The sequence below is a fragment of the Carcharodon carcharias genome, chromosome 12, assembly GCF_017639515.1.
Source record: "Carcharodon carcharias isolate sCarCar2 chromosome 12, sCarCar2.pri, whole genome shotgun sequence".
Taxonomy (NCBI): Eukaryota; Metazoa; Chordata; class Chondrichthyes; order Lamniformes; family Lamnidae; genus Carcharodon; species Carcharodon carcharias.
Window position 1 is genome coordinate 15347591 of NC_054478.1, and position 21677 is coordinate 15369267.

The following is a 21677-nucleotide window of genomic DNA, read 5'->3' on the forward strand; positions in this document are numbered from 1 at the left end:
TATCATAGAAACATGTATGTGTTAGTGTGAATGCAAACAAAATGTAAGACCATATTTAAGAACATGTGGATCTGTGCATAAATGTCTATAACTGTGATTCTATTAATATTCATGAATGAAGTGTGAATTTGTGTGTGAATACGGTTAAAAGAGTTACATTCAATCATACCCACATTTACGAGTATTGACATTTACACATTAATTCATGTTTACACTAGTTCACACAACCAAACACACTCACAACTTTATATACTCACAATTATCCACACTGACACACACATGCATAATCATCTTTATGCACGCTCACAATTATGCACCAATAAACATGCAAACAATCACACCTATATTTACACATATTGGTGTTACACACTAATTCATATTTCAAATTTGAGTGTTTATAGTTGTGAATGTCTTTGGTTATGAATGCTTGATTACACAAAGTTGTGTTTGTGTAAGGCTGTGGGTGTGTTTGTGAATGTTTGGGTAAGGTTCTGAATGCTTTAGGTTGTGAATGAGTGTGAATATTTGAGTGTGTTTGGTTGTGTAAGGCTGTGTGTTTAAGTGTGCAAGGTCGTGTGTGAGTGTGTGTGTAGGATTCTGTGTTTAATTGTGTGTAAGGTTGTGGATGTTTAAGATTTTGTGTATAATTGAGTGTGTAAGGTTGTAGATGTTTAAGATTTTGTGTATAATTGAGTGTGTAAGGTTGTAGATGTTTAAGATTTTGTGTATAATTGAGTGTGTAAGGTTGTGGATGTTTAAGATTGTGTGTATAATTGAGTGTGTAAGGTTGTAGATGTTTAAGATTTTGTGTATAATTGAGTGTGTAAGGTTGTAGATGTTTAAGATTTTGTGTATAATTGAGTGTGTAAGGTTGTGGATGTTTAAGATTTTGTGTATAATTGAGTGTGTAAGGCTGTGGATGTTTAAGATTTTGTGTTTAATTGTGTGTAAAGTTGTGGATGTTTAAGATTTTGTGTATAATTGAGTGTGTAAGGCTGTGGATGTTTAAGATTTTGTGTTTAATTGTGTGTAAGGTTGTGGATGTTTAAGATTTTGTGTATAATTGAGTGTGTAAGGCTGTGGATGTTTAAGATTTTGTGTTTAATTGTGTGTAAGGTTGTGGATGTTTAAGATTTTGTGTATAATTGAGTGTGTAAGGTTGTAGATGTTTAAGATTTTGTGTATAATTGAGTGTGTAAGGTTGTGGATGTTTAAGGTTTTGCGTATAATTGAGTGTGTAAGGTTGTAGATGTTTAAGATTTTGTGTATAATTGAGTGTGTAAGGTTGTAGATGTTTAAGATTTTGTGTATAATTGAGTGTGTAAGGTTGTGGATGTTTAAGATTTTGTGTATAATTGAGTGTGTAAGGCTGTGGATGTTTAAGATTTTGTGTTTAATTGTGTGTAAAGTTGTGGATGTTTAAGATTTTGTGTATAATTGAGTGTGTAAGGCTGTGGATGTTTAAGATTTTGTGTTTAATTGTGTGTAAGGTTGTGGATGTTTAAGATTTTGTGTATAATTGAGTGTGTAAGGCTGTGGATGTTTAAGATTTTGTGTTTAATTGTGTGTAAGGTTGTGGATGTTTAAGATTTTGTGTATAATTGAGTGTGTAAGGTTGTAGATGTTTAAGATTTTGTGTATAATTGAGTGTGTAAGGTTGTGGATGTTTAAGGTTTTGCGTATAATTGAGTGTGTAAGGTTAAGTGTGTAAGCTCCCCTCTGGGGCTGCTGAGTCCCCGGTTGCTCACTGTGTTGGGTTTGAATCCCTGATTCTCAGACGGGAGCCGGTCCTGACTTCCTGCCTTTCCCAACACAGTGTGGGAGGGGAGGGGAGGGGAGAGGAGAGCGCTTCACTTTCACAATCCCCCAGAAAGCAGCCCAAAGATTGAGTGCGGAGCCGAAGGGAGCAGCCCCTGGTCTGAGAGCAAGGGAGAGAAGCAGCGAGTGCGGGGCAGAGCAGACTGGCAGCTCCCCTGGGAGGTTGATGGGGGGGCTGAGCTCTATTCGCCTGGATGGGCTGCACAGTGAGCCTCAGCTGCTGCGAGGACATGCCTTACCATGAACCAGGTGAAGACAAGAGCAAAGAGGAGACTTTCCTCCTCCCTAAGGTACCGAACAAACCTCCTGTCCGTTTGCTGGTCACTGATGAAAACTCTCACTACTGTCAGCCTCTTTTTATTTCTCCGGATTCTAGTGTGTTCCCACTGGAGTTGGGATCAGGGCAATTTTGTGAAACGAAGCTGGGGGCGGGGGTTGGTGGCGGTGGGTGGTATCTGGGTCTTGTCCAACTGAAGATGAAGTGTTGAAATGATTGCAGAGAACACAAAGGGTTTAGTATTTTGTTGTAGATTTGGACAGAATCCCTGTTATATATGTGGGGCCCAGAGTGGGGAGTTCTGATATACCTGGAACCATGAAAGTGAGAGTTTGAGAGGGAGAGACTGATAAAGCTATAGGAAAGAGTGAGAAAACTAGATACAGAGGGAAGAGAAACAGACTGCTGAGAAAACTGAGAAAGTGAGATAATAAGAGAGTCAGAAGGAAAAGGAGGGAAAGATGAACATGAGAAGAGAAAAACTGACAGGGAAACAAATGAATGCTTAGGAAATGAATGAGAACGTGACAGAGAAATGAAAGAGGCTGGGGCAGAAACTGACAACTGTCCAGAGGGGAGAGATGAAAGGTGAAAACAGGACTAAACATTTTCAGGATTACTTCCACCCATCAGTTTACAGACACATTATCAGTCTGACTTAAAGAGACAGGTTATCAGCTGGGAAAAAGTGTTTTCTTATGTTTGGTAGTCAGGTGTAGGTGCAATGATATCGTCATTCTTCTCCCTCCCCCATCATGCACAAGATACCATGATGGAAAGGGAGAATAAGAGATAGGGAATGCGATAAAAAATAGTGTGAGGCTAACAACAGACATAGAAAGCAAGAGAGGGCTAGAAAACCAGAGACAGAGATAGAACTCGGCTTATGGATGGAGAGAGATGCAGAAAAAGACACAGAGACAGGCAGGGAGAGAAAACCAGAACTGGGCATACAGATGTATAATGAATGAGGAAAAAAAAGACAACAGTGTTGGAGAGATTTAGGGAAGAAATGGGCAGTGACTTAGGGAGACAAGGAAGGATTATGCAAGATGAAATAGTCACAAAAAGGGTCTGTTCACAGGACTTATGGAATAGACTGTGGGGTCAGTACAGACAGCTGTACTGTTTGGAGATTCAATGTAAGAGACAGACAGTAACTTCAATTCCTGCAAGTCCATTGAAGCAAATCTGTAAGTGATTACATCTGGTAAATGTTCAGTTTATTTACATCTGGTAAATATTTGATTATTTAGGAGATGTCTTGGTCAGTGGGTGACATAACTGGGTCACATACTGACCTTTTATCTCTTGTACTGTGTTTATGATTGGATAAACAGTGGTTTTTCCCCCTGCTGACGGTAATACACCAAAGTGATTTTAAGTGTCAGTCAAATCTTTCAATCTGCCTAACCCACTGTCTCCAATCCCAAAGTTTCTATCTCTCTCTCCCCAATCTTATGGTCTAACATCCCATCTCCAATCCCACAGTGTCGATCTTTCCCATTCCAATCCCAGCCTGTCAATCCTTCGATCCCCAGTCCTACAGTGTCTATCTCTCCATCCAATCCCACAGCTTGTCCATCCCACCATTACGGATCCCACAGTGTCTTTTTCAACTCCTTAACCACAGTGTCTATCTCTTCACTTATCATCCAACCATCTGTCTATCATTCCATCTCTTATCCTAAAGTCTGTTTATAGCTCCACTCCGCCCCGTGGAGTGTATTCCCCTATTTGAAAACCCAAGATACCTGTTGCTCTATCTCCAATCGTCCAGTCTGTCCATTTCTCTGTCTCTGCTTCCTCAGAATGTCAACCTTTTTCACTGTTTATCCAGGGGAAGTGTCACTCACTGTGTAACTGTACAGAGTCACTGTTTATTCAGGGTAAGGGTCACTCTGTCTAACTATAAAGAGTCACTGTTTGTTCAAGATAAGGTTCATTCACTGTGTAACTGTATAGAGTCACTGTTTATTTAGGGTCAGAGTCACTGTATAACTCTACAGAGTCACTGTTTATTCAGCAGGATAAGGGTCACTCACAGTCTGCCTATTACCTGAGTGAGAGTCCAATGCTGGAATTGTATCCCTATGAGAGCCAGTTCCTGTGGAACTGTACCCCAGTGAGAGTCAGTGTGTGTGGAACTGTACCCCAGTGAGAGTCAGTGTGTGTGGAACTGTACCCCAGTGAGAGTCAGTGTGAGTGGAACTGTACCCCAGTGAGAGTCAGTGTGAGTGGAACTGTACCCCAGTGAGAGTCAGTGTGTGTGGAACTGTACCCCAGTGAGAGTCAGTGTGAGTGGAACTGTACCCCAGTGAGAGTCAGTGTGAGTGGAACTGTACCCCAGTGAGAGTCAGTGTGTGTGGAACTGCACTCCAGTAATGCTGATCATGCAGCTATCATCGATTGTTGTCAAAACCCATCTGGTTCACTCACGATTGTCCTTTAGGGAAGGAAATCTGCCATCCTTGTGAGTGTAGGGGGTGGTGGTGTGTGTCAGCTTCACCTCTGACTTCTGAGCGGTTCGAATTGCTGTAACTCCCTGGGTTCTAGACCTTGGGTTGTGACAAAGTGCAGCAGACAACTGGTTTTGGTACAAGAGAAAAACTGAATTTACTGAAGTCACAAATGAACTTATAACATTAGGATTACACTGATACTATTTTATACAAAGTACACTGAGTTAAAAATAGGGAACACATGGCATAACAAGGGAAAATCACACTAATAATCCCCTTACCCTTGTCCCACCCCCAAAACGTAACTAAATTGAATTAGGAGAGGTCAGGGATCATGCTCACCAACCGGGGTTCCTTGACAGTTCGAAATCCAGCCAGGTAAGCCGGTTGCAGTTTTGGGGTATGCTCTTTGTGTCCTCTGGGGTCTGATGTCCCCATGTAGTCCTGGTCTGTGGAATCTGCGAATGTTCTTCAGATGTGTGGAGGGCGTGGTTGTGGGTGGTCGATCTTCGTGGAAGGCTGCAGTTGTGGCCTTGTTGTCTTCGGTTGAGCCTGCCACCCCGTGCCCCTCGATGTGATGTTGCCTATGGGCCTGCAAACCTCCAGATCTCCTTCCTCCGCTTGGCTCAGCTCCCTGCTTAAACTCGGCTTCAACCGCTCCCAACTGCTCACTGCCCTGTGTCAGCTTTCAAAACTGCTCACCCTTCTGTGTCACTGCCCAAAAAAAACTGCTCACTTCAGATCTGCTGGCCCAGTTATACTGTTTTTTTTCCGAATTTCTTATTTCAATCCAAATCAAGGTTAGTTCTTTGATTTTGCTGGACTTCCCCAGGTGATTGTTGTCTTGTTGTTTTTAATGGGCTCGCATGATGTTTATCATTGTCTTCCTGCCCCCGTAACTAGTCTTGAACTGAAAGCCATTGTATGTGTGGAGTATTGATGGGTTCGCATAATTGCATTGATTGTGGTCTTCCTGCCCCCATAGTTTTATTGTGTGATTATTTATGCAAGACTTTGATGGGCTTTCGTGTTAATTGTTTTAAAGGGAAGAATGCATATTCTGTCTCCTCTCATTGTCTGGTTTCAGGTAAAAGTCCAAAATTCATATATTTGTTAACGATATGAAAAATGTGGGAATTTTGAGAACCCTTCATGAGGAACCCATTTTTGGAAAAAATAAATTTTGGATAATCTTCCTCCTGAATTATTGTTTTTAAAGTTTGCAATATTAATTTTTGGCTGTGAATATGCCATTCTTCAAGAAACCACAGGTTCACAGATAGATGTCCAGCGGGGAACACCTGGAGAAGAAAATATACTTTGTATATCTAAGTTAACAAAGAGCTGCTGTTGCCAGGCTAAAGACTCTTGCTCATTGTTGAAAACACCTGGGCTGAGAGAAGTATTCTCTGAACATCTGTGGACGGAATTTTTCACTTCCATTGGCATCGGATGTGTTTGGTGGTGTGAGCCGAAAATATGGTGAGAAGGCCAAAAATTTGTTTTATGCCATCATGAACCAGTTTGCAATTGTCCACTCCACCCATCAATGGCGAGCCGCGTTTCCAACCACCGCACGTCAGGAACCTAATTTCAATACTTTAGTATCTCATTATAAGCCCTGCTTGCCGGAATCTTCCCTCCAGCTGAATCATTCGGACTGCCAACGTGTTTCACAACATGTGTTTCACATAAGTGACGTGCACCTGGCGAGTTGCACTTCGCTCGGGACTTCGAGGTTTACCTACCTTGCCTCGTGGACAGCACTCGTCGTCATTAGTGCCAGGCTTCGACATCACTTTTAGGGGGGCTCATGGGCAGGTCTTTACCTACCCAACCAGCCATAAGGTGGGAGTGGCTTTTCAATGACTGCAGGGCTAGGGCTTACTTGGGGAAGGGGGAGAAGTGGCCTCAGGCAAGGAAAGAGGCTGCAGGGTGAGGGCTGTACTAGTGGAGGAGGGATATCCCAGGGTGTACGTGGGGGTACATGTTGATCTGTGTAAGTGGCCTCAAGATGTTGAGGGCTGAGGAGGCAGCCTCCAGAGGAGATGAGGTCAGGTGGAGATGTGAGAGTATGTGTGTGATAATGGGTGGTGATGTCCCTTGAGTTGGCAGTGAGTGAGATGCCAGTGAATGTGTGATGGCCTTGGGAGTGTGTGAGTTTAGAGTGATGAGATAGTTGCCTTACCCTGGCAGCATGGATGGGATAATTCATCCTCTTTCCGCACTGGATGGCCAACCTCTTCTGTGCAGCATTGGCACTGACGACCACTGCCACAGCCTGCCAAGCCAGAGTGGTGAGTTTGCTGGACCTCCTGTGGCCAGAGCAGGGGTGGAGGACATCACAATGGGCCTCCAAAACACATTCCAGTGATGGATCTCTGGAATCTCCTTGACTTTCAGGGCCATGTCTTCACTGGAGCAGTCCAGGGCTGCAAACATTGAGAACTGTGTGTGCGGCTGCAGTTTAGATATGGCACCCCGAGTGAGGAAACGGTGAGGTAACAGCAAGGTGGGTGATTCAGAGGCCACCTGCCAGCGAGATGGCATGCTTCCTGTGTTTGCATATTTAATGAGGTGGGTAGCAGACAATGTGGCGCAAAAACCCGCCATTGTGGTCAGCGGGTAAAATGTAGTTTTTCATGCCTGTGACTGCACTTAGTGCAATTCTGGGATGATTCTGCCCTTAGTCTCTTAAAACCCTCAGTGAGTGGGTGGATGTGCCTTAAAGGCAGACTGCAAAAAAAGACTCTCGCTTTCCCTCTCTTTCTGCCCCACCTTGTGTTATATGCGGTCTGCAGTGAGTTAAACTTTCCTCAGAAATGTCTCATCAGATTAACTCATCTGTTTTTCTTTGAAAGTCTGAAAAGTCATGATAAATAAGTATCATCAAGGACAGTTTTACCAAAAATCCATCTGAAGGAACTTCCAGATCAATTGTAACCAGAATTCTGTTAGATCAACAGCATCGAGATCTTTTTGAATTTACCTTTTTTAAAAGCTACGTTCCCATACTCTAGCCTCTGCAGGGTTCTGTGTTTGTTTTGTCCTCTTTTGTGTTTGTGTGTGTGTGTGTATGTGTGTGTGTTGGGGTTCAAATATCTTTTTTTAAAAAGGGAAAAATTGTTATACTTCTAAACTACAACTTGTATGTTAACCAGTTTATTAACTGGGGTGGCATAGTGGTATTGTCACTGACTAGTATTCCAGAGGCCCAGGGTAATGCTCTGGGGACCAGGGTTTGAATCCTGGTCACTGGTTCACCACTGCAGATGGTGAAAATTGAATTCAATAAAAATCTGGAATTAAAAGTCTGATGACCATGAAACGATTGCTGATTGTCGTAAAAGCCCATCTGGTTCACTAATGTCCTTTAGGGAAGGAAATCAGCTGTCCTTAACTGGTCTGGCCTGCATGTGACTCCAGACCCAGAGCAATGTGGTTGACTCTTAAATGCCCTCTAAACAAGGGCAATTAGGAATGGGCAATAAATGCTGGCCTAGCCAGCGGTGCCCACGTCCCATGAATGAATAAAAAAGCCTTGTTTGTTAAAAAAGTAGTTTGTTTTATAATAAATCAATTTTTTTGCGCTTACTGAAAGAAGCCTGGTCAAAGTCTTTTTACGTTTGGAATAATCGTATCAAAGGTAACAGTTGGCCAGTTTTGTGAGTGAATGAAACATTTAAACTATTGCTGTGACCTATGGAGAATTGGGGCTGCAATTTGACTGCACACACCTCCCCTCACTAGTCTGGCCTGCATGTGACTCCAGATCCACAGCAATGTTGTTGATTCTTATTTGCCCTCTGAAGCAGCCTAGAAAGCCACTGAGTTCAAGGGCAATTAAGGGATTGGCAACAAATGCTGGCCTTGCCAGCGATGACCACATCCCATAAAAGAATGAAGAAAAATTCCATAGCACTATGGGAGTGCTGACTGTTGGAAGTGACTTGTTTTGGATGAGACATTATACTAAGCCCCATCTGTCCTCTCAAGTGGACATAAAAGATCCAAAAGCATACTCAACATTTGTCCCCCATTGACCATTACCAAAAAAGTTCCAGTCATTATGACTTTGCTGTTTGTTGGAGCTTGCTGTGTGCAAATTGGTTGCTGTGTTTTTCCACATGGCAACAGAGGCTACACACCAAAAGTACTTAATTGGCTGTAAGCAGTATGAAATGTCTGAGAGTCATGAAAGGCACTATAGAAATGAAAGTCTTTCTTTTGTTCTTTGGTTAACAGGCTTGAGGGACTGAATGGTCTCATTGTGTCCCTATGCTTCTATGAGCATAAACATCATAGTGCTCATGCCACTATGGATCGGGGGAGGTGGTAGTGGTGAGCTGATTCACACGAGAGAATCTCATTATTAATATTTCAGAAATTGAAGTCTTGTTCCTTGAATTTAGATTTTTTTTTGAAGGAGTCTTTGGTGGAATGTCTGCAGATTAGTTGTAGCCAGATCCACAGGCTGTGGAAGGTGAGTGATGATGTATCTGAAGTGCAGAACAGGACTGTGCAGATTGAGTTATTCTGTCTCACATCTCCCTGCTGCCAGTTATCAATCCACAAAATCCCATCAGGTTTACCAATATCAGGTCCAAATGAGACAGGTTGTTTCTGGGTTGATGGGGGAAGGGGCAGGAAGCCAAGAAATAGGTGAGGTGGAGGGGAAACCATTCACTCAGTTCGGGGAGAAGGCTGGAAAGGAATCCTGAAATTTGAGGACCTTACTTTACAAATGAACCATTTTGGACACACCACACAGAACCTGACATTCACCATTATATTTCCTAATGCATTCAAGCCTGGAAAATCCATTAAAGACACTCACTCTCGCTCCCTCTTCATCAAACTTAGCAGTTTGTTATCACAGAAGAGAAATTTGCCCCAAGGCTGTCAGTCCCTGAGTGAAGCTTTGAGAAACCTCCTCTTTAGATGGAACTTATTTCACAAAAAAGAACATTCCCACAGCTGGTGAGCTGGTTGAAAAAGGTTGACAGGGTCTTGGTTTAACATCTTAACTGAGTGGCAGCATCTCCAACAATGCAGCATGCACTCTACTGTATTGATGTGTTAGCCAGGATTATGAGCTCAAGTCTGTGGACTGGCACTTGAATTCATGTACTTCTGACTCAGAGGCAAGAGAGTTACCCACTGAGCCACAGCTGACACCTTTGAAAATGGAGCAACATCAAAACAACAAGCAAACATGCTTCAAAGTGGTAAAACTGGCAGTAAGTAATTTCTATCAGTCATACCCCTGTTATCACTGTGCCTCCCGATTCCTGAATTTGTCTTTGTGCTGTCCCAGCCCACCTGGCTGGGGGAAGGAAGTGTTTACTATTGAAGCAAGTGACAATAATGGAGGATGGTGGTATCCCAGCATTCATAGTGAAAGTGAAAAGCCTAAACCAAGCTTCGATAAAAAACTGACCATCAGGTTAGATACAGAGTAAAGCTTGCTCTACGCTGTCCCCATCAAACACTCCCAGGACAGGTAGAACATGAGGTTAGACACAGAGTAAAGCTCCCTCTACACTGTCCCCATCAAACACTCCCAGGACAGGTACAGCACGGGGTTAGATACTGAGTAAAGCTCCCTCTACACTGTCCCCATCAAACACTCCCAGGACAGGTACAGCACTGGGTTAGATACAGAGTAAATCTCCCTCTACACTGTCCCCATCAAACACTCCCAGGACAGGTACAGCACGGGGTTAGATACAGAGTAAATCTCCCTCTACACTGTCCCCATCAAACACTCCCAGGACAGGTACAGCAAGGGATTAGATACAGAGTAAATCTCCCTCTACACTGTCCCCATCAAACACTCCCAAGACAGGTACAGCACAGGGTTAGATGCAGAGTAAAGCTCCTTCTACACTGTCCCCATCAAACACTCCCAGGACAGGTACAGCACGGGGTTAGATACAGAGTAAATCTCCCTCTAAACTGTCCCCATCAAACACTCCCAGGACAGGTACAGCACGGGGTTAGATACTGAGTAAAGCTCCCTCTACACTGTCCCCATCAAACACTCCCAGGACAGGTACAGCACGGGGTTAGATACAGGGTAAAGCTCCCTCTACACTGTCCCCATCAAACACTCCCAGGACAGGTAAAGCACGGGGTTAGATACTGAGTAAAGCTCCCTCTACACTGTCCCCATCAAACACTCCCAGGACAGGTACAGCATGGGGTTAGGTACAGAGTAAAGCTCCCTCTACACTGTCCCCATCAAACACTCCCAGGACAGGTACTGCACGGGGTTAGATACAGAGTAAAGCTCCCGCTGTTTCATAAATGATCTGTACCTCTAATCTGAGAAGCATTAGCCTGCAATCTACTTGCTGTGGTGGGAAACATAAAATAACCTGCATGTGTGACAGAGTAAGTTTTTTGAAATTGAGAGTGTTGAGTGAAGGGCGAAGGCTTGGAGCGGGACAGCACCAGGACTGAACAGAATTGGAAAGTTGGTGGTTATATATCAGGGTGCTCTGATAGGGTTTTGAAAGTGCGGAAAGACAGAACTGTATCCCGCCTGGGAGCTGGCACCGGGGTCTGTGGTAGTATATGGGACAGGGACACCTTAACCCAGGCCCTGACTATCTTCATGTGTGAGGTCTGGGATGACCATGAAGTGACTGTCCAAACAAATGTGATAATGCAATGTTGTGCATCACTATCTGTCACTGTCACCTTGGCAGCGCTGTCAAGAATGCCAGCTCTCAGTTGGCTGCTGAATGAGTTGGAGAAGGAGACGTTGAACATTGATAGAAGTTTCGTTTTGGGAAGAGGTGAGTATGTAGCAAAGGAGCCCCAGTGCTGGTTTTTATGTGTTCCTCCCAGTTTCAGTGGGGCTATACAGGAATGGGGGCAGTGGGAGATCAGGTTAAAATCCTTGTCACAGCTTGCTGCTTCCTCCTCGACCCTCCCGCTCGCCGCCTCCCTCCCCGACCCTCCTGCTCGCCACTTCCTCCCCAATCCTCCCACTCGCTCCTTCCCCCTCAACCTTCCCACTCGCCGCCTCCCTCCCCGACCCTCCCGCACACCGCCTCCCTCCCCGACCCTCCCGCACACCGCCTCCCTCCCCGACCCTCCCACTCGCCACCTCCCTCCCCGACCCTCCCACTCGCCACCTCCCTCCCCGACCCTCCCACTCGCCACCTCCGTCCCCGACCCTCCCGCGCACCGCCTCCCTCCCCGACCCACCCGCTCGCCGCCTCCCTCCCTGACCCTCCTGCACACCGCCTCCCTCCCCGACCCTCCCGCACACCGCCTCCCTCCCCGACCCTCCCGCACACCGCCTCCCTCCCCGACCCTCGCACTCGCCACCTCCCTCCCCAACCCACCCGCTCACCATCTCCCTCCCTGACCCTCCCGCTCGCCACCTCCCTCCCCGACCCTCTCGCACACTGCCTCCCTCCCCGACCCGCCCGCTCGCCACCTCCCTCCCCGACCCTCCCGCACACCGCCTCCCTCCCCGACCCTCCCGCACACCGCCTCCCTCCCCGACCCTCCCGCACACCGCCTCCCTCCCCGACCCTCGCACTCGCCACCTCCCTCCCCAACCCACCCGCTCACCATCTCCCTCCCTGACCCTCCCGCTCGCCACCTCCCTCCCCGACCCTCTCGCACACTGCCTCCCTCCCCGACCCGCCCGCTCGCCACCTCCCTCCCCGACCCTCCCGCACACCGCCTCCCTCCCCGACCCTCCCACTCGCCATCTCCCTCCCCGACCCTCCCGCACACCGCCTCCCTCCCTGACGCACCCGCTCGCCACCTCCCTCCCTGACCCTCCCGCTCGCCACCTCCTTCCCCGACCCTCCCGCACACTGCCTCCCTCCCCGACCCTCCCGCTCGCCACCTCCCTCCCCGACCCTCCCGCACACTGCCTCCCTCCCCGACCCTCCCGCTCGCCGCCTCCCTCCCCGACCCTCCCGCTCGCCGCCTCCCTCCCCGACCCTCCCGCACACTGCCTCCCTCCCCGACCCTCCCGCTCGCCGCCTCCCTCCCCGACCCTCCCGCTCGCCACCTCCCTCCCCGACCCTCCCGCTCGCCACCTCCCTCCCCGACCCTCCCTCTCACCGCCTCCCTCCCCGACCCTCCCGCTCGCCGCATCCCTCCCAGACGCTCCCGCACAACGCCTCCCTCCCCGACCCTCCCGCACACCGCCTCCCTCCCCGACCCTCCCGCTCGCCACCTCCCTCCCTGACCCTCCCGCTCGCCACCTCCCTCCCTGACCCTCCCGCTCACCACCTCCCTCCCAGACCCTCCCGCTCGCCACCTCCCTCCCTGACCCTCCCGCTCGCCACCTCCCTCCCTGACCCACCCGCTCGCCACCTCCCTCCCCGACCCTCCCGCTTGCCACCTCCCTCCCTGACCCTCCTGCTCGCCACCTCCCTCTCCGACCCTCCCGCTCGCCACCTCCCTCCCTGACCCTCCCGCTCGCCACCTCCCTCCCAGATCCTCCCACTCGCTGCCTCCCTCCCCGACCCTCCCGCTCGCCGCCTCCCTCCCCGACGATCCCGTTTGCTGCTTCCCTCCCTGAACCTCCCTTTCATCGCCTCCCTCCCAGCCCCTTACTACTCGACCCTCCTGCTCGCCGCTTCCCCCTCTGACCCTTCCACTCACTGCCTCCCTCCCAGACCCTCCCGCTCGCCACTTCCCTCCTTCACACTGCAACTCACATCCTGTTTGCTCCCTTGCTTGCTCCCTTCCTCTTGCTGTTCCTCTCCCAAACCCTTGCTCACAGCAAGGATTTGGAAAAGGGAAGTGGAAAGACAGAGAGGGTTGGTAAGAGGAATGGAAAGGCAGCTAGAGAGAGGGAAAGTTTGCAAGCAGGAGGATTGGCAGGAACGTTGGAGCAGCTTTGGGGAGTCAGGAGATGAGTTACTCGCTGCAGGATTCCTACCCTCTGACCTACTCTTGTAGCCACAATATTTATATGGCTAGTCCAGTTCAGTTTCTGGTCAATGGTAACCCCCCAGGATGTTGGTCTAGGAGATTCCATGATGGTAATGCTGGGAGCAGTCCTATGTGATTAATCTGGTAGTTCTAGGACCATTCTGCACAGCCTTCTCAATCGAACAAGAACACTGGAAACGCTGAATAAAAAATGACTGATGTCCATTTAGTTCAGCTTCTGCCATCCTGGTCATCATAAGATGGGATGTTCGTTTTTATTGAAGGGTTGCAACATAAGAGTAAGGAAGTCTTGCTGAGATTCTGTTAAGCTTTGGTAAGTTCACACCTGGAGTACGGTTTACAACTTTGATCCCCTTACCTAAGGAAGAATATACTTGCCTTGGAGGGACTGACACGAAAGGCTACTTCCTGAGTTGAAAGGGTCAATGAGGAGTGATTGAGTAGGACGGGCCTATATTCTCTCAAGTTTAGAAGAATAAGAGGTAATGTTACTGAAATGTATAAAATTCTTAGAGAATTTGTCAGGGTAGATGCTGCGAGAATTGTACTCTTGAATGGAAAGCCTAGATATGGGGTCAGTGTCTCCAGATAAGGGATCGGCCATTTGAGACTGAGATGAGGAGACATTTCTTCACTCAGAGGTTGTGAATCTTTGGAATTCTCTACTGGCTGTGGGTGCCCCATCGTTGAGTATATTTAGGACAGGGATCAATAATTTTTAGGTACTGATGGAATTAACAGATATGGGGATTGAGTGAAAAAGTGGAGTTGAGGTAGAAGATCAGACATGATCTTATTGAATGGCGGAGCAGGCTCAAGCAGCCGAATGGTCTACTTCTGTTCCTATTTCTTATGTTCTTATGATACAACAGCTTACATTTATATAACGCATTTATTGTAATAAATGTTCCAAACTACTTAACGTCAGCAATATCAATAAATACATGACCACAAGCTTGATCAAAGGTTTTAAGGAGTGTCTTACCCTCAGCAATGGTAGTTTTTATATGTACACTGATGATACCTAGCTCTACCTCACCACCATCTCCTGATCTCTCCACTATTGCTAAATAATCAGACTGGTTGTCCAACATCCAGGACTGGATGAGGAGAAATCTCTAATTAAATATTGGGATGATTGAAACCATTGTTTTCAGTCCCTGCTTCAAACTTTGTTCCCTAGCCATTGACTTCATCAATCTCCCTGGCAACAGCCTGAGGCTGAACAGTCTGTTTGCAACTTTGGTGTCATATTTGATCCTGAGATAAACTTCTGACCAAATATCTGCTATCTGTAAAACCACCTATTTCCACCTAAGGAACATTGCCTGACTCGGCACCTGCCTCAGCTCATTTGCTGCTGAAATCTTCTTCTGTGCCTTTGTTATCTCTAGAATTGACTATTCCAATGCACTCCTGGCTGCTCTCCCACATTTTACCTTCTCTAAACATGAGTTCATACAAAATTCTGCTGCCTTCCTCATACCAAGCCCTGTTCCCCTATCACCCCTTCTGTTTGCTGACCATTGGCTTCTGGCCAAGTAACACCTCTATTTTAAAATTCTCATCTTTGTTTTCAAATCCTTCCATGGCTTCGCCCCCTCCCTTCTCTGTAATTGCCTCCAGCCCCACAACCCTCCAAAATAACTGCACTCATCAAATTCTGGCCTCTTGAGCATCCCTGATTTTAATCACTCCACCATTGGTGGCTCTACCTTCTGTTGCCTGGGCCCCAAGCTCCGGAATTCCCTTCCTAAACCTCTCTGCCTCACTCTCCTCCTTTAGGACACATCTTTAAAACCTCCCTCTTTGACCAAGCTTTAGGTGATCTAACCTAATATGTGTCTCAGTGTCATTCTATTTGATAATGTTCATGTGAAAAGTGCCTTGGGTGGTCCTATTAAAGGCACTGTATAAATATAAGTTGTTAAAAGAAGGAGATAGAGGAAGAGAGACAAGAAGTTTTCCTGAGAAAATTGCAGAGAATCATTGACTCATCACAGTCATCAATCTTTATCAATAAGTCCACAACAGACCCAGACATAAGGTGAGGAAACAAGACCCAGTAGTGAAAAGTTTCAGTGACATTAGGTCCAAAGTCACCTGTCCCTCCCAAGCCACACATCATGGGTAGAATCTTACCTCTGGCAGGCGGGCTGGACCGGAGCGGACGGGGGTGGGCGCGGAGTCCATCACCGCCCGTGATTGGCTGCGTGTCGCCAATTTACTCAGGCAGGCCATTTAAGGCTTGCCCAGCGTAACACATGACTGGTGTGCGGGCGGGGAGAAGGTGGGAGAGTCAGGACTTGTGCTCTTTTGCTCATGTGTGCAAAAGAGCACAGCAATCTCCCTGAGGCACGGAGCTGCCTCAGGGAGATTAAGTGGACAAAATAAGTTTTTGAAAAATAAAGTAAAAAAACTATTTAAACATGTCCCCTCATGTGGCAGTGTCACATGAGCTGGGACATGTTTGTGAACTGTACAAAATTTATTTATTAATTTTATAAAACCTTCAGGATACCTCATCCCTCCTGTGGATGAGGTTTCCTGGAAAACGCAAAGGCCATTTGGGCTCTTCGCCTGCCCGCAAACCTTAAGGTTGGACGGGCAGCGTTGTTCATAAGGTCAATTGCTTACGTAATGGCCTCAATAGGCCGTTGACAGTTCCTAATATCGAAATATCGATATTGAAATGACGTGCAGTGACGTCGGGACACATGCCCGATGTCATCTCGCGTCATTTTACGCATCGGCATGTCGGGCCCGCCCCTGCACGCTGACAGCAATATTCTGTCCTGTGTCTCAAAGTACTCATGGATCTCAAAATGCTATTTTCTAAAATAAATCTGTCTAATCTGCATTTGAATCAATACTATTTTCACATTGGGAGGCAGTTCCATAGATAGGCCAATCACTCACTGAATTATTGCATGATATTGATGGGGTGGCTGCAGGGGAAGTGTGGTAGCACAAAGTAAATCCACCATGGCAGTGGATGCTGAGGTCTTGCTGATTTTAACCTGAGGAGGCTGCGACTAGAGACTGTTAAACATAGTTCCCAACAATCGCAAGGCGGAAAAGAGGGAGAGATTGCAGCTGGAGGAGGGAAGGTTTGCTGATTGTGGGAGGGTGGAGAGAAAGGATACAATTTGGGCTGGGGAGAGCTTGAAGGCTCCTTGAGAGTTTGGGGTAGTAATCCTGCACCCCCCGACCCACAAGCTGTGCAGGAAAAGACACTTATCTTGTGGAGCTGGCAGCTTCTGCCTCCCTTTCTCTGCCAGGTTTCCTGAGCCTTGGGAAACCCATGCAGTAGCTGCTAATTTTAAATCAATTTTAAATCAACACACTGCAGGAGCCCAATTGTTGTTGAGGTGACATGCCCCTCACGGCAAGAAGCAAAACCTGTCACCATAAAAATGGGAATGGCTGTGTGTGCGCTGGGTTACTGTCAAGCTTTGTTCATTTGGGTGTTTAACCTCCTCCCACTGACACTTTCCCATCCATCGTGGGAGTGGGAATTAATATCGAGGCCATTGTTTCTGCAGATTGGATTTGAATTGACCTCTTCAAGCAGAGGCTATCTCCTCTGTTTTTGCTGTTTTGTTCTGTCAAGGGTGTGCCTCACATAGAAATGGTTCCAGAAGCTGTGCAACCATGACTATAGCACGACCATCTTGGATTGTCCTTACGTGTGTTACAGAAAACACTTCCTGAGGTCGGGTTGGGAGTGTGGGAGGTGGTAGTTGAGTTGGAACATCCTGCAGGATTTGTCACGATAGGAAACACCTTGAGAGCATCTATCCGAAAGCTAAGTGATTCGGAAATGATGCGCTACTCAGTGAGGAGATATACCCATCCCATTAATCTGAGCTGGGCTCTAACATGTCCCAGAGGTGGAGAGACACTGTGAGATTAATCCACTGTGACAGGCAGTGCCTCCAACACAATCAAATGAAGTTGTTACAGAGCCCTGGTCCTATCATCTGATCAATACATTTCAGCTGCTGCGGTCTCGCCTGAAACAAGCTGGACTAATTAGATTAATGCAGAAGCAACAAGCAAATATACTCTGTTTGTGCGGAACCTGTCCCTCGAGATCAGCAAAGTAATCACTTCATTAGTATTCACTGAGGGAGATTCATTCTCTGCTGTCACTCTCAGAGCAGGTCTGCTTCGCTGTGCAGTGTTTCAGATTCACTGAACATGCTTCAAACACTACCCAATATCATGTCATTCTCAGAGAATCCCTGATGGTCCCTAATATCCAGCTCTATCCCCACATTCCCCAATATCCGGCTCTGTTCCCTCAGTAATTACCCATTGACAGAGCAGCACTCCCTCAGTACTGACTCTCCGACAGTGCAGCGTTCTCTCAGTACTGACCCTAGAACATTACAGCAATCCCTCAGTACTGACCCTTTGACAGAGCAGCACTTCCTCAGTTCTGACTCTCAGACACTGCAGTAATCTCCCAATACTGACCCTCTGACAGAGCAGCATGTTAAGGTGACAATCACCTTGTTAAAACCAATTGTTTGTTAAACAGGTGATGGGCATTAATTATCCCATCTAAATAGAATAAAAAGGTACAGCTGGAATACTGTGTGGAAGCCAATGGAAAGTTAGTAGTACTGAGGAGTTGTCTTGGAAATAAACCAGCTTTAACTAGGAGACCAGCCTGGATTAATTCTTCCACCACAACCTTTTATTGTGAGTAACACAGCACTCCCTCAGTACTGACCCTTCTGACAGTGCAGCATTCTCTCAATACCGACCCTCTGACAGAGCAGCACTCCCTTAGTACTGACCCTCTGACAGTGTAGCAATCCCCTGGAATGGAGGTTGGTACAGCAAGCAATCAGGAAAGCAAATGGTCTATTGGCCTTTATTGCAAGGGGCTTGGAGTATGAGAATAAAGAAGTCTTGCTGCAAGTGTGCAAGTGCTGCAAGTTTGGTGAGACCATGTCTGGAATACTGTGTGCAATTTTGGTCTATGGTAACATTGCACAAAGGCACTTCTCAAACATTCCCTTTGCATAAACAAAAACCATGCACTATCATTTGCAGTTGCAAGTCAGGCACACACATGGTCTATAATGAAAATCATTACGTATGTACACAAAACTGGTCAATCTGGACCCACTGAGTCTATACACGCTTTGCACACAGAGGTCAGTGTGCAGGCGCGATCGGCAGGCCGGGGAGCAGACCACCACTCGCGATCGGCCCCCAACCTTGATTTCACAGTGACTGGCCAATTAATGGTCAGCCAGTGTAGCGCACGCTGAAATGCTCAGCGCTGCCGGGGTGGAGGCAGGAGGGCTGATGCTGACATAAGTGTGGGCACAGGCGAACACTGAATGAAAGCCCCCTGAAGGCAAATAGCTGCCTCAGGGAGCTGAAGACTTCAAAACAATTAAATAAAGATTTTAAAATCACAAAAAAAATGCCTAACCATCTCAATCAGTTACTTGAACATATACATGATAAAAATTCTGTCCATTTTTCTTTGATTTAATAATGGAAACCTCATCCTGCTCTTGGATGAGGTTTAATCAAAAATGCAAAGTCCGCCTGGCAGATTTGCCTGTCCGCTAAATATAAGGTTGGACGGACCACGAAAAATCAGAGACAATTGGAACTTTCACAACTTTAATTGTCTTCTTAATTGCTGGCGGGTGTGCTTCCGACACCCGCACGCGCCCGCCAAGTGAAATTTCATGCGAGCGCGGGATGACCTTGTGATGCTCACCCGACGTCATCTCGCATGATTTTGTGTCCAGTCGGGTTGGGCATGCGCCCGTACACTGATCTAAAAATTCTGCCCATAATCTTTAAAATGTTCAGGTTTTCTAATGGTACGTGTGTGGGTTGCTATTGGCCGTTTCTGGTGTCTGCTCATGAAGGAGCAGCTTCTCCAGCTGAATGTACATGCCTGCAGTTATGACAATATATTTGGATGTTTATTTTCACTGTGTAAGTTCAAGGTGACAAATTTCTACACCGGTCCTAATTTAGGCTGACTTTTGTTAAGAGCACTGAAGGTTTACGCCCTGCAGGCCCTGCAATTCTCAGCTCTGGCAATGATTTGGCAGCTGTATCAAAGTGAAATTTGGATTTCTGTCATTTCACTTTGATTTTGTCACTCACTTCTGGCTTCATTCGTGTTTTAGCTATTGAAAGAGTAGTTTGGGTGTGGCATGACAATAGTCACTGAACTGGAATACTTTCCATGCCCTCGGTTGATGTGTTTCTCCAGTCTAGGATTGCCTTGTATACATCTGTGCTGGATCTATAGGCAAATGTGAAATTGTCCATTTTGACAGGAGGAATAAAAAAGAAGCATTTTATCTAAATGGTGAGAGATTGCAGAGCTCTGAGATTCTGAGGGATCTGGGTGTCTTAGTGCATGCATCACAACAAAAGGCTAGTAAGCAGGTACAGCAAATAATTAGGAAAGCTATTCGAATATTATCGTTTATTTTGAGGGAGGTTGAATACAAAGTAGGGAGGCTATGCTTCAGTTTTATGTTGTCATCAGTGGTCCCTCAGAATCGAAGATGACATCCGTCAGGCTTGGTAAGACTTCAGATGACTGAGGAGTCCAATTCTGGAACCACATGTCCTTGCACAGTGGGGACACGTTGCGCAGGGGAGCAGAAATCACAGGCCTGTGTTGGCTTCCTTCTCCTTCCTCTGCCGCCACCGTTCCGTCTTGCTGTTGAGTCACTGAGCCTCAAACTGGCTTGCACCTAGATGGATCAGGTGGTGCTGTGCCGAGTGATCAGCAGCATTCTCCTCCCAGCCAGTGGTGTTAATGCCTCTGTGCTTTAGGGCGACTTTGAACGTATCCTTACATCTTTTCCTTCGGCCGCTCTTTGAGCGTTGGCCAACGGAGAGCTGTGAGAAGAGAGCCTGCCGAGGGAGATGGTTTTCGGGCATCTGGACGCAATGGCCTGTCCATCGGAGTTGGTTCCGCAGGAGCAGGGCTTCAGTGCTGGTAGATGCGGCTTCCTGGGGGCTTCAGTTTACAGAACACTGATGAGACCACATCTGGAGTACTCAGTACAGTGTTAGTCTCCTTATTTAAGGAAGGATGTAAATGCAGTTCAGGGAAGGTTTACTAGATTAACACCAGGAATGGGCAGGTTGTCTTATGAGGAAAGGTTGGATGAGCTAAGCTTGGGTTCACTGGAGTTTAGCAGAGTAAGAAGTGACTTGATTGAAACCTTTAAGATCCTGAGGGGTCTTGACAGGGTGGATGTAGAGAGGATGTTTCCTCTTGTGGGAGAATGTGGATCTAGGGGTCACTGTTTAAAATTAGGGGTCACTCATTGCAGACAGAGATGAGGAGAATTTTTTTCTCTCAGAGGCTTGTGAGTTTTTGCAATTCTCTTTCTCAAAAGGCAGTGGAAGCAGAGTATTTGAGTAATTTTAAGGCCGAGATAGATTCTCGATGAGCAAGGGGGGGGGGGGGCGTGAAAGGCTTTCGGGGGTAGGCAGGAATGTGGAGTTGAGGTTACAATCAGATCAGCCATGATCTTATTGTTTGGTGGAGCGGGCTCAAGGGCTGAATGGCCTGCTCCTGTTCCTAATTCAATCTTTTTGATGATTCCTTTGGCAATTTTCACTGCCAACATACTACTGCTGCAAATTCTAAAAGACATGTGTCCATAGATGTGGAGGGTTATGGCAAAACCCACAGCTGTGAAACTTTCAGTATACGACGCATCACTAATTCCATGTACAGGATCCATAGTCCTGGAATGCAAGTACAATCAATCCTCCTGGATTTCACAGATGTTCTACATCACGGAGACTAAAGGCCTGCCGATAGCAGGTCTGCCTGGCATCCCATGACCTTGCACTGGTGACAATACATAGAATTAGTCAGACTTCGCGAGGCAGGCCAACCTCAGAAATTACTCACATCCCCTCAGTTCATGACCTCACATCAAAATATCCAGAATGTTTCTACAAAATTGGTAGTTTCAAGGGAGCTGCAGCATTGCACTCATAGGAGAATGCAAGTCTGTCAATTGATCTGATATGGTTTGCACAACACAAATACAAGCAGCTAGAAGAAGAAATGGTGAAAGAAACTGTGGAAAACCATTATTGAAGGATGGCCTGATTCGATTCGGCATGTCCACAAGGATTTGTTCAGAACCATGGTCCTATGAAGT

The 21677-nt window shown here is 46.8% G+C and overlaps 1 protein-coding gene across 1 annotated transcript in view; it reads left to right on the forward strand.

Annotated features, from left to right (window-relative positions):
• The first annotated feature begins 1886 nt into the window (after nt 1-1886).
• LOC121284848 (tensin) overlaps nt 1887-21677 on the forward strand; it is a 738828-nt gene continuing 719037 nt past the window's right edge. The window contains exon 1 of the mRNA XM_041200650.1: nt 1887-2108. Coding sequence (XP_041056584.1) covers nt 2013-2108 — 96 coding nt within the window. The 5' untranslated portion in view covers nt 1887-2012. The remainder of the gene's footprint in view (nt 2109-21677) is intronic.